This window comes from Myxine glutinosa, chromosome 1, assembly GCF_964187855.1.
Source record: "Myxine glutinosa chromosome 1, kmMyxGlut1.1, whole genome shotgun sequence".
NCBI classification, from domain to species: domain Eukaryota; kingdom Metazoa; phylum Chordata; class Myxini; order Myxiniformes; family Myxinidae; genus Myxine; species Myxine glutinosa.
In genome coordinates this window covers 263,589,193-263,605,090 of record NC_136261.1, presented here as the reverse complement: position 1 = coordinate 263,605,090, position 15,898 = coordinate 263,589,193, and the positions used below count along the sequence as shown (strand labels likewise).

The following is a 15,898-nucleotide window of genomic DNA, read 5'->3' as shown; positions in this document are numbered from 1 at the left end:
GGTTGGTCGAGGTCCAAATGGGCCGGCTTGAGGCGGTCCATGGAGATGCGGTCCGCTTTTCCGCCGATGTCAATGATGAACGACTTGTCATCCCTTTTCAGGACTCGGAAAGGTCCATCGTACGGTGGCCGGAGCGGTCCCCGGTGTGCGTCGTTCCGGATAAAAACGTACTCCGCAGTGCGAAGTGCTGGGGGGATGTGGGGTTGGGGGCTGCCATGGTGGGACGTGGGCACGGGGGCAAATCTCCTGGCGGCCTCCTGGAGGACCGAGCGTTGGCGAGCTGCGGACCAGGGGCGGGTGGCGTCAGGGATAAACTCGCCCGGCACGTGCAGTGGCTGGCCATAGACCAGCTCGGCGGTGGAAGCCTGGAGGTCCTCTTTAGGGGCCGCTCGGAGGCCCAGTAGGACCCACAGGAGCCTGTTGGCCAAACCGTCGTCCTGGAGGCTGGCCCTGAGAGTGGCCTTCATCGAGCGGTGGAACCGCTCGCACAATCTGTTGGCTTGGGGGTGGTAGGCCGTGGTGCGGTATAGCTTGACCCCCAAGGCCTGGGTGACTGTGCCCCAAAGCTCAGAGGTGAATTGCGGGCCTCTGTCAGAGGAGATGTCCGAGGGGGCGCCGAAATGGGCAATCCAGGTGCCATTGAAGGCCTGCGTCACATCGGCGGATGTTGTTGATGCCAGCGGGACGGCCTCCAGCCACCTGGTGGTCCTGTCCACCATTGTGAGGAGGTGGGTGAAGCCCCGCGAGGAGGGAAGGGGTCCCACCAGGTCCACATTGACGTGGTCGAAGCGCCGCGCGGGCACGTCGAATGGTGCCAACGGGGCCTGGGTGTGCCGGTGGACCTTCGCGCGCTGGCAGGCGACACAGGCATTGGCCCAGTCGCAGACGTCCTTACGGAGCCCGTGCCAGACGAATTTTGCTGCCATGAGCTTCTGCCATGCTTTCCGGCCCGGGTGGGAAAGGCCGTGGAGGGCGTCAAAAATGTGCCGCTGCCATCCAGTGGGCACGATGGGGCGAGGTTGGCCCAGGGAAACGTCGCACAGGAGAACTGTGCCTGTGTCCTCAAAGGGGACGTCGGCCAACCGCAGGCCTGTGTCCGCTGTCCGGAGGGCTTGCACCATGGGGTCGGCGGTCTGGTCGGCCGCCATGCGGGCGAAGTCCACACCGAGGTGGATGGCGTTCGCACCGGACCGGAGAGGCAATCGGCCACAGCATTGTCCTTTCCCGCGACGTGCCGGATGTCTGTCGTAAATTCGGACACGGTGGAGAGGTGGCGCTGCTGGCGGGCCGACCACGGCTCTGCAACCTTGGCCATGGCGAAGACCAGGGGTTTGTGGTCCACAAACGCCGTGAACGGGCGGCTCTCTAAAAGATGGCGGAAGTGGCGAACGGCCAGGTAAAGGCCGAGGAGCTCGCGGTCGAAAGCGCTATACTTGCGCTCTTTAGGGCGAAGCTGCCGGCTGAAGAAGGCCAGCGGTTGCCAAGCCCCGTTCACCCACTGTTCATGCACGGCGCCCACCGCGTAGTCGGAAGCGTCCGTGGTGAGGGCGATGGGTGCGTCGAGCGCCGGGTGCGTCGAGCGCCGGGTGCGCCAGCATGGTCGCGTTGGCGAGGGCCAGCTTAGCGCCGTGAACGCCTCGTCCATCTCTTTGGTCCAGGTGACTTCGTGCTTGGCCGGCTTGCCCCGGAGGGCTTCGTACAGGGGGCGCATGAGTTGGGCGGTGCAAGGCACGAACCGGTGGTAGAAATTTACCATCCCCAAAAATTCCTGTAGGGCCTTGATGGAGCGGGGGCGCGGGAAACTTGTGACTGCCTCCACCTTGGTAGGCAGCGGGACGGCCCCGCGCTTAGTGATGCGGTGCCCCAGGAAGTCGACGGCCGTTACGCCAAACTGGCATTTCGCCGGGTTGATGATGAGGCCGTGCTGGGCGAGGCGCTCAAAAAGCGTGTGCAGGTGGATGAGGTCCTCCGCCCGGGAAGTGCTGGCGATGAGAATGTCGTCCAAGGAGACGAAAAGGAAGGTGAGGTCGTGCAGCATGCTGTGCATCAGCTGCTGGAAGGCCTGGGCCGCGTTCTTAAGGCCGAACGGCATGCAAAGGAACTCGAAGAGGCCAAAAGGTGTAATTACCGCCATCTTTGGCACATCGGCCGGCCGGACGGGTACCTGGTGGTAGCCCCGAATGAGGTCGACCTTGGAAAATATCACCCGCCCCGCCAAAAGGGCGGAAAAGTCCTGTATGTGTGGTATCGGGTACCGGTCGGGGGTGGTGGCGTCGTTGAGGCGGCGGTAATCGCCGCATCGTCGCCATCCACCACCCGGTTTGGGCATGTTGTGCAGGGGCGAGGCCCACGTGCTATTCGAGCGCCGCACAATGCCCAATCGCTCCAGCACGTCGAAATCCGCCTTCGCCACGGTGAGTTTGGTCGGGTCGAGGCGACGAGCCCTGGCGTAGACCGTTGGACCTGTGGTCGGGATGTGGTGTTCGACGCCGTGTTTGATGGCGACAGTCGAAAACGTCGTCTGCTTGAGAGCGGGAAACTCGGCGAGCAGGCGGTGAAATCATCCGTGGCCGGTAGCGCGCAGGCTAGCTTGGTTGGTGCGGAGCCGCTCAATGAGCAAGCGAGCGAGCTGAAGGTCTCCGCGTTGATGAGCCGACGCCGTTTGACGTCCACCAAAAGCCAATGCGTGCACAGAAAATCTGCACCCAGCAAGGCCATGGGCACGTTCGCCGTGATGAAGTCCCACCTGAAGCGCTGGCCCCCGAAGCAGAATGCGACGCTGCGCGAACTGAAGGTGCGGATGGAGGAGCCGTTTGCGGCGACCAAGGTGGGGCCGTAAAGCACGGCCTGTTTGTCCTGCACCGCGGTGGGTATCACGCTCAGCTGAGCGCCGGTGTCGCACAAAAAACGCCGCCAAGACGCTGTGTCCGTAATAAACAGAAGGCTGTCTGAATGGCCGACGCTCATGGCAGGCAGCGAGCGCCGGCCTGGTTGTTTCCCGACCTGCCGAAAGTGCACGGTGGGCGGCACATTCTGGCCTTCTGCCCGAACCTGGCGTGGTAGTAGCACATGGTCCGCTCTGGTGGAGGCTCCGGCGGTCGCGTCGGGTTCGGTCGACGGGGCGTCGCGGCGGCCGCTGCCGCCAGTGGCGCTAACTCGGCCGGTGGTGGCGCCGATCGTGGTGCGGGCGTTGCTTCAGTCGGCCCAGGGTTCCAGGCGGCCGCTCCGACGTGTCGCCTGGCCGAGAAAAATTTATCGGCCTCCTTGGCCAGGGTGCGAGGGTCCGTGATGGGCGAATTAGCCAAAGCTAATCGTACCTGCCCGGGTAGCTGCCGGAGGAACAGCTCGCAGAAGAGGAAATCTTGGCTGTGCTCACTGAGTAGAGCAAGCATGTGGTCCATGCGTTCGGATGGACGGGCCTCACCCAGCTCCGGGAGGTCGAGCAGTTGTCACGCGCGTTCGGTCTCCGTGAGTCCAAACGCACCGAGGAGTAGGCCTTTGAGCGCGCCGTATTTGTCGGCATTCATCGGGTTCTGTAGAAAGCTCAGGACCCGGGCAGCAGTGGAGGCATTGAGCGCTGAGACCACATGGTGGTAGCGCGTCGTGTCCTCCGTAATGTTCCGCGGGGCGAATTGAGAAGCCGCTTGGGTGAACCAGACGGCTGCATGCGATTCCCAAAAGCCAGGGAGCTCAAAGCTACAGATGACTCCATGGCCATGTTCTTGAAAAGGGGTCACCAATTGTGGAGCTATGCTCGCACGATAAAGTCGGACAAAATGGACGACACCAGGAACGAAGTTTCACTGAGCTATTTATTCTAGCTCAACTCGAAAGAACTCAAAAGCACTGAATAGCCCATTAACACGGGCGGCAATTTATATCAAAAGTTCACCACACAAAAGCCACGCCTCTCAGGCGGGGCGTGGTATGCAAATAAGTCAGCCACGCCTCTCAACGGGGCGTGGTATGCAAATCGAGAGTCCGCTCGGGCAAGGCAAGTCCAGACACGTCCGGGCGAGTCCGGGCAAGTAACCGCCCGCCGGTTACGTCATCGGCCGGTGCAACGTGATTGTGTCATGCTTCCGGTAACCGCTACACTGTCATCTTTCCGAGGTTGGCAAAATGAGTACCAACTCACTGGGTCCTCTCTCAAGGAGGTTGGTGGCAGGATTTGCACTCCGGCCTCCGTAAAACACCTCATTCCGTAACATGCACAGTGGTGTGTGTCAGGATGGTGCTGAGGTCACTTTGATAGTGTTGACTAACTGACCAACATATAGAATAAATCAGTGTCTCAATGCAATCTCTTCACTTCCATGGTGACAGACAGCTTAGAGACTTAGAGTACTTCAAAATAATTTAATACTTACATTATTTACTAACTGGTATCCCCTCCCGGGGTATACTTATCCTCTTCAACTAAAGTATCAAACAGGCCCGGCTCCATCACTGTTAGACTTTCGGTCTTGTTTCAAGTATATTGTCTTGTGCATTATTCTGTCTGTTTGTCTGTCTGTCTGTCTGTTTGTCTGTATGTCAATCGCCTACATGTCACAAATTAAAACCGATCTTTATACGACTTCATTTTGAGGTCAAAAGGTCTTTTCAAAAGGTCAAAAAACAACTCCGTTATATTTTTTAAATCCTCAATTTTCATCTGTTTGTCTTGAAATTTGAAAACGATTTGCATATCCAGTCACTTAAATCAAGCACCCGTTATTTTTGAGGTTTAAAGGTGAAAAGGTCGACGTAGGCCCAACTTCTAAAACTGTCAATTTTCATCCAATTTACTTGAAATTTGAAGAGGATTTCCATTCCAGATCACTGTTTTCAGCCACCAATTTTTTTTTTAGCTCAACATATGCCAAATGGTCAACATAGGGCAAAGGTCAACAACTTAAGTGAAATTTCTGAAATCCTCACTTTTTATCTGATTGACTTGAAATTTGAAGAGGATTTGCATATCAGATCACTGAATTCATCCACCAATTATTTTTGAGGTCAACATAGACCAAACGTCACCAACTTATTTTAGGGATTTCGCATGTATTGTGCATGCTGTGCATGACATATTTCCTGTTTTGTTACTTGCCGGAAAAGAGTCCGGCAAGTATGTTGGTTGGTTGTTTGGTTTGTCTGTCTGTCTGTCTGTTTGTTTGTTTGTGCGCAGTACCACGTCTACATTGTTGCACATAGAATCGCCATGCTTTACACACATATTTGTCTTGCCCTGGAATAGACTGTGCCCAATTTTTAACTCTCTAGGCCCAAGGCCTCCATTATGACGTCATAATTCGATAATTCGACAAGTACAAAACTTCATCCAATCAAGATGCAATTTCTTGAGCGCCATGTCGGCATAAACTGGTGGGAAAAAAATAATAATGATGACGTCATCGGTCACGTGGTTCGGCCGCCATATTTGTCCAAAATGGCCGATAAAAAAGTACATTCCGACAAGTCCTCGGTCTCTGACCGATTTTTCATCTGTCTGTTTGTCTGTTTGTGCGCAGTACTATGTCTACATCGTTGCACATAGAATCGCCATACTTTACACACATATTTGTCTTGCACTGGAATAGTCTGTGCCAAATGTTTAACTCTCTAGGCCCAAGGCCTCCATTATGACGTCATAATTCAATAATTCGACAAGTACAAAACTTCATCCGATCAAGATTAAATTTCTTGAGCATAATCTAGGAATAAATTAGTTTAGAAAACAAATAATGATGACGTCATCGGTCACGTGGTTCGGTCGCCATCTTCGAAAAACAGAAAAACTTTGCGCCTCTATATCTACTAAAATGCTGAATAGAAAAAATTGAGACATGGCTCATTGTAAAGAACTCTCCATGGGGAATAAACATGTTAATAATGATGTCATAGGTGCCTCCATTATGACGTCATAATTCGACACGTACAAAAATTCATCCGATCAAGATGAAATTTATTGAGCATAATCTCGGAATAAATTAGTTTAGAAAACAAATAATTATGACGTCATCCGTCACGTGGTTCGGTCGCTATATTTGTCCAAAATGGCCGATAAAAAGTACATTCCGGCAAATCCTCTGTCTCTGACCGATTTTTCATTTTTTTGTCTGTCTGTTTTTGACCAGGATATCTCAAAAAGTTGTGGACGGATTCGGACAAAATTTGTTGGAGAGGTTGGGTATGTGACAAGACAAAATGATTCGATGTTGGTGAAGATCCAGATCCAGATATGGATCAGAGAATTTTGAAGTGATTCTTTACTCTAAAATAATGGACGGATTCAGATGAAACTTGGTGGGCAGGTTTGGTGTGTGTCACAAGGATGAATCGATTTGATTTTGGTGAAGTTGTGAATCCAGATCCGAATACGAGAATTTTTAAAACCTTTAAGTGATTCTTTACCATTGAGTGATAGGGCCAAAAATGATAGCATGGTATTTCTTTTCGTTGCATGATATTTCAAAAAGTTGTGGACGACATGACAAAATTTGGTGGATGAGTTGGGTAAGTGACAAGAACAAGCCAATTCATTTTCTGTTCATTTTGGGCATGAGATCATCATACTAAAAGTTGCCAATTCTATGTGTGTATGTACATTGTACAGTGTTTTCATAAAGTATTGACACCCTCACAGGGAGGTGATCAAGAACCCAATGACCACTCTGACAGAACTACAGAGTTCCTTGGCTGAGATGGGAGAACCTGCCCGGAAGGACAACAATCTCTGCAGTACTTCACAAATCTAGGCTTTATGGGAGAGGAGCCAGACAAGAGCCACTCCTGAGAAAAAGGCACATGATAGCATGCCTGGAGTTTACAAAAAGTCACATGAAAGACTCAGAGCATCAGGCAAAAGATTATGTGGTCTTATGAGATGAAAATTGAACTCTTTGGCATGAATGTAAAGTGCTACATCTGGTGGAAATCGAGCACAGCTCATCACCAATCTAACACCACGACCGCCGTGAAGCAGGGTGGTGGCAGCATCATGCTGTGGTGATGCTTGTCAGCAGCAGGGTTTGGGAGACTTGTAAGGATAGAGGGAACAATGAATGGAGTCAAATACCGGCAATTCCTTGAGGATAAACTGCTTCAGAATGCAAAGGACCTTAGACTGTGGTGAATATTATGTTCCAACAGGACAATGGCCCAAAGCCAACAGCAAAAACAACACTGGAATGGCTTCAGGACAACAACAACAACAGGCATTTTAAGGCCACTTTCCCTGCAAGAGCGGGGGTTAGCCTTGCGGTCCCCATGACAATCTTCTCCATCCCACCCCACCCTCTGCATCTCCCCCCGCCAACCCCCCCTGCCTGCATTTCTTCCTCGACCATCCCCAGCCAAGTCCCTCTCGGTCCTCCCCATCCTCCACCCCCCTCCACACCCATTTCCATCACTCCTCCCAACCAGCCACCCCCACCCCCCCCCCCCAACACACGACCAAACCATCTCAAACTGCCTCTCCCCACAGCATCCATCACAGGCTCCACCCCCACCATCCCTCGCAATCCATCACCTGTCCTCCTCTCCCCCAACGACACTCCACACATCCACCGAACCACCCGCACCTCCACCCCCTCCAGCCCCCGCCGCCGCCCCACGCCCACCACCCATGTCTCGCTCCCACAAATCACAACACTCCTCACACATGCAGCATACACCCTCCCCTTCAGCCTCAACGACACTCCCCTCCCCGTCAGTACGCCACTCAGCTCCCGAAACCTCCCCCACGCATACCCCACTCCAGCAACCGCCACCGAGTCCGATCCACACCCTCAACTCAGCATGCCTCCTAGGCAACAAAATGTTTTCACACCCGCCAGCCCCACGCCGTCTCCAAGATCCAACCCAACACCCCCTCCACCCGCAGCCCCTCCACGCACACCCCACACCCGAATGCAGCCGACACACTGGCCAACGACCCTCCCAAACCACCACATCCTCGATGAACCCATTCAGCGCACACTGCACACCGAATGGAACCAACCCCGACACCCCCCCCCCGCACACAGCACACGGACCCCAGCCCCCTCCACCCCACCACATGCTTTACCACTTGCCATCACCTTCGTTTTTCCGATATTCACCTTCAGACCATTTGTCTCCATACACTCCCTCCACCCGCCCATCCTCTCCCCCAGTCCATCCATACCCTCCGCAATCAACACCAGATCATCTGCACACAACAACTCCCACGGCAACCACCCCCCCGCCCCCCCCCCCCCCGACGCTCTGAGCCAACACCTACACCACAGCCCCAAATAGTAGTGGACCCAGCACCGACCCCTGATGCACTCGCACCTCCACCCCAGACCCACCACTGCTCCCGTCCCCCGTCCCCACAGCTGCGCGCGCTCCCCCGCACACCGCCACCACCACTCCGATCAACCACCCCTCCACCCCCAACCTCCTCAATGCCCACGCCTCAATGGCTTCAGGACAAGAACGTGAAAATCCTTGAGTGACTCAGTGAAAGCCCAGACTTGAATCCCATTGAGAATCTGTGGAAAGACTTGAAGATTGCAGTTCACCGACGCTCCCCATCCAACTTGAAAGAGCTTAAGCAAATCTGCAAGGAAGAATGGGAGAAAGTCCCCAAATCCAGATGTGTTAAGCTGCTACAGACATACTCAAGAAGACTTCAGAAGATCTTTCAATCCTGTCAAATCTCACACTCTTACGATGTCTCTCCGAAAAGACCGACTGGACAACCCTCCCATCCACTTTCTGAATAATCCTCTCCAAGAAGTTCTGTCACTCAAGCTTTTGGGTCTCACTATCTGCCATGATCTTTGCTGGGAAAACCACATTTCAAATCTGGCCTCCAAAGCCAGTCGCCGACTGGGCATCCTCCGTCGTGCGAAGTCCTTCCTTGGTACACCTGAGCTCCTCACCACTTACAAGGCTTTCATCCGCAGCTCTATGGAATACTGCTCTCCCCTCTGGTCTGGTGCTCCTGCCTCACACCTAGCTCGTCTTCACGCTGTTGAAACCAAAGCGTTCAGAATCATTGGAATCTCCCGCGATGAAGCTAACTCCAAGGGCCTTTCACTCACTCACCGCAGGCAGGTCGGTGGTATTTCCGTCTTCTACCGACTCCTCTCTGGCCTTGCCCCCCCAGCTCTCTCTGGGCTATGTCCCCCAAATATTCCTACAGGTCGCACAAGATCTGCCTGCAACCCTCTTATGGTTAAACTGCCAAAATCAAGACTTTCTGCTCACCTTCACTCCTTCAATCCTCTTTTCGCCCGCCTCTGGAACAAACTCCCTCACTCTCTTCAATCCCACTCCACCCTCCAGGTCTTTAAAACAGCTGTTCACCACCATCTCTTATCTTCCCCCATCCAAAACCTTGATCTTTTCTACCCCTGCTAATTTCACCCAAAATCCTACACTTTTTTTTGAAATACCAACTTCTGTCCTGGAAGTCCTTGGTCTCCTTGTGTTTTATACCTCTCCCCCCCCCCCCCCCCCCTTCCCACACCTCCTTCCCCCAAGCCCTCTTCCTCCCACACATCTCCCTGCTCTCAAATGTTGTGTTTGTGTGCTTCCCCTTCTCTCCCCATCTTGTCTTCCGCTCCCTCTTTTTATATATTTTGTTTGTCTGGTTGATTTGTTTGTGAAATAAATGTTAGCTCTTTCACGAGCCTCGATTCAGTATACAAAAAAAAAGAAGCTGTAATTGCTGCCAAAGGCACTTCTACAAAATATTAACTCAGGGGGTTGAATACATGTGTCAATGAGATATTTCCGTATTTCATTTTTAATTATATCGTAAAAATTTCTAAAAAAAGAAAATTCCCCTTTGACATTATGGGATATTATGTGTAAATCAACGACGAAAAATAATCTCAATCTAATCCATTTTAAATTCAGGCTAACACAACAAAATGTGAAAAAGTCAAAGGGTATGAATACTTTCTGAATGCAGTGTACCTTTCTGCTGAATACTTTAGTTCATTATTTTGTCTTACCAAAGCAGGTTGAAGCATCATACAGGTACGTATATACAATCACCTGTGATTGTTCCAAAATATAGTTTTATGTGTTTTTCCTTTTTAATGAAAATCAATTTCTAATGCATGTACAAGTTATGATGTCCTGTACCTTTTCCTTTACGTTGATTGAGCCTTATCCCACTAATGTATTACATGTGGAATACCTAAGTCATCACATGCTTAAGGCAGACATGTAGCAAAGTGTTCTGTTTCCTTGCAGATGGTGCTGAGAAAATATTGCTCTTCGTGGTGAATCACCCAAATCATGACAGCCAGGTGGACATTTTCCATGTGAACCTGGAATCTAAACTCCTGATCTATCAAAAAACAGTGCAGCATGACCTTCTGCCCCAGTCAGTATTTTGTGAAATGGGTTGGAAAGGAGTGTTAGAAGGAACTTGTTTGGGGAGTATAAAGTGTGATGCAGAAATGATAAAAACAAAAAACTATGTTACAAGATTATTTTTTTCTATCTTCATGATCTCAACCCACACTTAAGGCTGTTATGATCCAGGCCTTGGCACAATCCTAGAGGCCCAAATGCTTATCCCAAAAGGAATTATGCACTACAGTCCTGATTCTCCAAATTACCTTCTCACTGAGATTCAATCACAAGGAATGACAAGCAATTAAATCTTGCAATTGCGAACAATCTACAGTTTGTAAGCTTAACCACTTAACATGGACACTGCAGAGCAACAACAGCAGCAACAACAAAACACAACAAATAAAGCTAGCACATTTACAACAAGACCGTACAGTAGTTCATTGAACAACTATTCAGTTATTTACAAAACCTTCACAATCTGTTTGAATGGAATGATCATGTGTAACGACAACCAGGCATAGATTTGTAGAAGTGTGTGTGTTTGTGTGTGTGTGTGTGTGTGTGTGTGTGTGTGTGTGTGTGTGTGTGTGTGTGAAGTTCTACTGACGTGTGGTCATTCGGTAGTTAGATGCTTGGTGGCAATCCTCCATCTCTGTTAAGCTCAACGAACATGACGAAATGGGAGTAAAGGTGGATGTTCCACCAATATGCAGCCAATACTCCCCAGAAGCTGGTCGAAGGTCGCTGTGGGTAAACCCGCTGTGAAATGTTGATTTTCAAGAGATGAAAATATCAATGCTTCAGGGTGACATGTGTTGGAGTCTGTCCACCTTTATCAAAATGACAGACAACACTTGATAGACAAAGGATTCTTTATTACGTAAAGTACGTACAAAGAGAAAGGTTTCTCCTCAGGCAAGCAGATCTCTAGATTCTACTCAAACTGCATCAAATATATATACAAATTGTTTCACTACAAAAGGAAGGCAAAAGTGGAAACCGAAGCATGAGATCAGAACACAGGAATGCTGATACAAGGACCCTTGGCCTCCCAATTGTTACACAAGGTCAAACCATAGAAAAAACATGTTTTTGCCAGCTCAGCACAAAGAAGCAATTCTGCCCAGAAAGTGTGAAATGGCTCTCAGCCAACTCTATACAAAGAAGCATATTTCATTTGGCCTGGCTCAACTATATCACATGATGCATTTACCCAATATCCTTTTTGGCAATGGCTGTCTCTGATTGGTCCAGAGATGAAAATGATGATTTCTGAAAACAGTGTAAATGAGATATTTCCGTATGTCTCAACGAAGAGTCCAAATTATTCATTTTTACCCCAACACATGAGCAGCGGTTAAACAAAATAAATATTCCACCGGCAAAAGGCTATCTAAAACGGCGGAAGAAAGAAATAATCCCGGGAAGTAGAAAAGTTTGTCGTGTTGTTGTGAACAGCGAGCAGGTGGTGAAGTAGCACTCTGCTGATAATCCCAAGGGAAAATCAAAGAACAGTGAAGTACAGAATTTATCTGCACCACATCATCATGCCTTTTAGCTCCAAGCCCCTTGAGAGGAAAGAGTCTGCATAAAACCCTTTTCTTCTTCTTCTGTTTCACCCCACATCCTCCTGGTGTACTCAGAGTTGATTGTTGTTCCTTGTTTTAAACCATGCCCCACTAACCCAATGTTTGCTCGGAGCATCAGGATGTAAGGAACGAGCTTGGTGAATTGATTCTACCTGCACCATCTGCTCATGTAGAAAATGATGCATGTAAAACTAGAAGTCAACACAGATTATCGAAATTGTTCAACCCATCAAATAGTCAACAACAAAAATATCTGAAATCCTTCACTGTAGTGAATGAAAAAAAAGAATGATCGTTTTAAGGCCATTTTCCCCCACTAGAGCAGGTGTTTGCCTTGCAGGCCCATGGCAATCATGGTTCCCTGTTTGAGGCAATGTTTTTATGGCCGGATGCCCTTCCTGACACCAGCCCTTGGTCGCCTCTTACAATGCGCAGGGATACGGTGGACCTATTCTAAGTCGGGGTACACACCAGGATCATTCATCCCAGCAAGCTGGTACTCAATTTGCCGACCTCGGAGGGATGACAGGCTGAGTCAACCCCCCTGGCGTTAATAGTTGGAGCTAGTGATCAACCGGGATTCGAACTCAGGATCTTTAAGATCCCAAGGTGGCACCCTAACCGCTAAGCCAACACCAGGCTTCCCTGACCATATCCATGCTTCAGGGTGACATGTGTTGGTGTCTGTCGACCTTTATCAAGTCAATCAATTAATCAAGAATCAATTGTAAATTCATTTACCATTTCAGTAATTCCCCACAAGCCAATCTGTCACCATATGCATCTCACTTAATTATAGTGTCGAACAGCACCAGGGAAAGGTTGTTACGAGTCTGCAGGATTTATATCATTTTGAAACGTGATGTGTTTTTATATATGATATATTGTTTAGATGGCAGGAAAACAACTTGTATGCAATATAAGCTAAATGTATCCTTACTGACAATCTATCTATAATTCCAGTAATCTCTGTATGTCTGTGACCGCTGTTTCTCGACAACCACGGGTCCGATATACTTTAAACTTGCCAGGTATATTGCTGGGGACCCGAGGATGTGCCTTTTCAAGGTTTCATATTAATCGGAGAAGTAGTTACCGAGCTATGTCCAAAAAACGATTCAACCAATCAGAGAGCAGCGAGCTATCACGTGTGCCGAACGTGGCGAACAGACTCTGCCTCGGACGGCACATTTGAGAGCGTATTCATTTATTTCACGTTGGCAAACTATGTTGCCGCTATGTTGGCGTTAAACTATGTTTTAAAACTAATTAAAACTAATTTGCGATTCTTTCGCTTTCCTGCGCGTTTGTGCATGCTATGGCGATTTCTTTACCAAACTCCGCAAGCCGTTCGCTTTGGACCAAACCATTTCATGTAAATAGAGGGGGGGGGATTGTCACCGTACTCGCAAGCCGTTCGCTTTGGACCAAACCATTTCATGTAAATAGAGGGGGGGGGGGGGGGGGATATAATTTTAGATATAGATATAGTACGGGCATGCCCTAGTACCTGCAATTTGAGAACTAACATTCTCATTTGACCTCCTTCCAGCATCAACAATATTGTTGCAGTTGGAATTGATGCATTTTATGCCACCAATAACCACATCTCTGAAGAAGAGACGACGTTCCTCCTTTCGTTCGTTATGCCCATGAATGACGCAAACGTCATATTCTACAACGACAATAAAGCTGTCGTGGTTGCTCATGGTTTGGGCATGGCTAATGGGATCAACCTCTCTCCAGATGGCAGGTGGGTCAACCTGTCTTCTTGATCTCAACGAAGAGTCCACATTTAAAATCACATGTCCTAGTCAGGTTGAATTGTGTTTACTAGAATAGAAAAGAAGAGTCAATTGTACTTTTCTGCTCTTCCAGGATCCTCGACACCTGCATTGAAAATTTTTTTTTTGAAGAGGTCACTCAGTACACTAATAAAGTTGGGCATTCATTTTTACCTGCAAATTATTGTGACAAATGGGTTTATTGCAACAGAATAATCATGAAAATCCAAAACTATAATCATGCATTCACTATGAAAGAGATGCACCTGGGCATCTATCTATAATTCCAGTAATCTCTGTGTGTATGTGTGTGTGTCTGTGTGTGTGTGTGTGTGTGTGTGTGTGTGTGTGTGTGTGTGTGTGTTTGTCTGTGACTGCTGTTTCTCGACAACCACGGGTCCGATATACTTGAAACTTGCCAGGTATATTGCTGGGGACCCGAGGATGTGCCTTTTCAAGGTTTGAAATTAATCGGACAAGTGGTTCCCAAGGTATGGTCACCGTACTCGCAAGCCGTTCGCTTTGGCTTTGCCAATGGACCAAACCATTTCATGTAAATAGAGGGGGGGTTTCTACCGTACTCGCAAGCCGTTCGCTTTGGCTTTGCGAATGGACCAAACCATTTCATGTAAATAGAGGGGGGGGGGGGGGGGTTCTGTGGTCGTTACTGCCACGTGGTTTCAAAGTTTTTTTTTGTTGTTGTTGTTTGCACGCATGTTTTTTTGCACCCACGTACGGGCACGCCCTAGTATTTTTAAACATGCAAAGTTGTACTTTTGAAATTGTGCAGTAAATTACTGCATTACATTTCAGTGGAGAAAAATTGTGATACCTGAATGCCTTGTCATGAGCAAAGTGGTGTCACACCTGTCCCATGATGGTTTCTCACAGATTATACACTCATGAAAAATATATCATGCGGAAAAACTTGCATACCAAAGTATGGAGAGAGATTATAGTGCCTGAAAATGTCATGCTGTTTTACAATCACAGGTTTGTAACATCAGCAGGAGTAGTAGGAATTACCCATTACAGATATTTCTAAATGAACAGCAGTCTGGAATAATGTTTTGAATTGAATAATTGAACCTTGGCCGTGAAGAATTTCAAAACTTTCTTCTCCTATGCTTGTCATTCTTGCCCCCCTTTACTGTCTAAATCAGCACTGGAAGGTTTGTATTTTGCTGACCCAGATTATGCTGAAAAGTTTTTATGCCTCCGCCCCCGAAGGTGGTCAGAGGCATTATGTTTTCGGGTTGTCCGTCTGTCCGTACGGGCTAAACCTCGTTTTTCTCAGCAATCACATGTCCGATTGGACAAAACATCAAGGGTAGGAGTGACACCCATGCAGAATGTTTGTATCATAATTGTGATGTCATAGGGTACGTGGTATGGCAGCCATCTTGGAATAAACACACACAAAAAAAAAAATTCTCGGAAACTGCTGATTGGAAAAAATTGGATCTTGGCACATTGTCAAGTACTCCGAATGGGGAACAAAAGCATGATAATGATGACATCATAGGTGAAGTGGTATACCAGTCAAATATGTTTAAATCGAATTCCTTATCCTAAAAATCTGAAATTGCATGCACATGATAGATGACCCATTTGTATTGAAATATTAAATTTATGACATCATAGGTCACATGTTTTGGCAGCCATATTGGATTTAACATAAAATCTTTAAAAAAACATCTTCTCCCAAACCACCAAATTGGTTGACTCGAAACTTTATGATTGTCATTGACTAGGTATGGCGATTAAAAGATGATCATGGAAACATAATTGGTCACATGCTGTGGCAGCAATATTGGATTGAAGGAAAATATTAAATAATTATATCTCTGAAACTGCTTACCCTATCGATACGAAATTTTACAAATATCATCCAACACCATTGTTGCATATCGTTTGAAAATGATGACATCGTAGGTCATGTGGTTTGGCAGCCATCTTGGATAGAAAAACTAACCTTATCCGATCAACACGAAACTTCACAAACGTGATCCCCTTTCTATACATATGCAGATTGTACATTTTTGGGGTCATATGTCACGTGGTGTGGCAGCTATATTGGTTTGAAAGCCAATATTAAAAAAAAATATACCTTCTCTCAAACCGCTTCACTGATCGATGTGAAACCTGTCATAGCTGGTGAAAATGTGATACTTGAAAACAGCTGAAGGGATTTAAATCAAA

The 15,898-nt window shown here is 48.3% G+C and overlaps 1 protein-coding gene across 3 annotated transcripts in view; it reads left to right on the top strand.

The window, feature by feature from the left end:
- Positions 1-15,898, top strand: part of LOC137439472 (serum paraoxonase/lactonase 3-like) — a 103,903-nt gene that overhangs the window by 67,044 nt on the left and 20,961 nt on the right. For 2 of the 3 annotated variants that reach the window (XM_078786504.1, XM_078786505.1), the window contains exons 5-6: positions 10,216-10,348; positions 13,465-13,665. In XM_078786504.1, coding sequence (XP_078642630.1) covers positions 10,216-10,348; positions 13,465-13,665 — 334 coding nt within the window. The remainder of the gene's footprint in view (positions 1-10,215; positions 10,349-13,464; positions 13,666-15,898) is intronic. The other variant, XM_078786508.1, reaches the window with a different exon arrangement.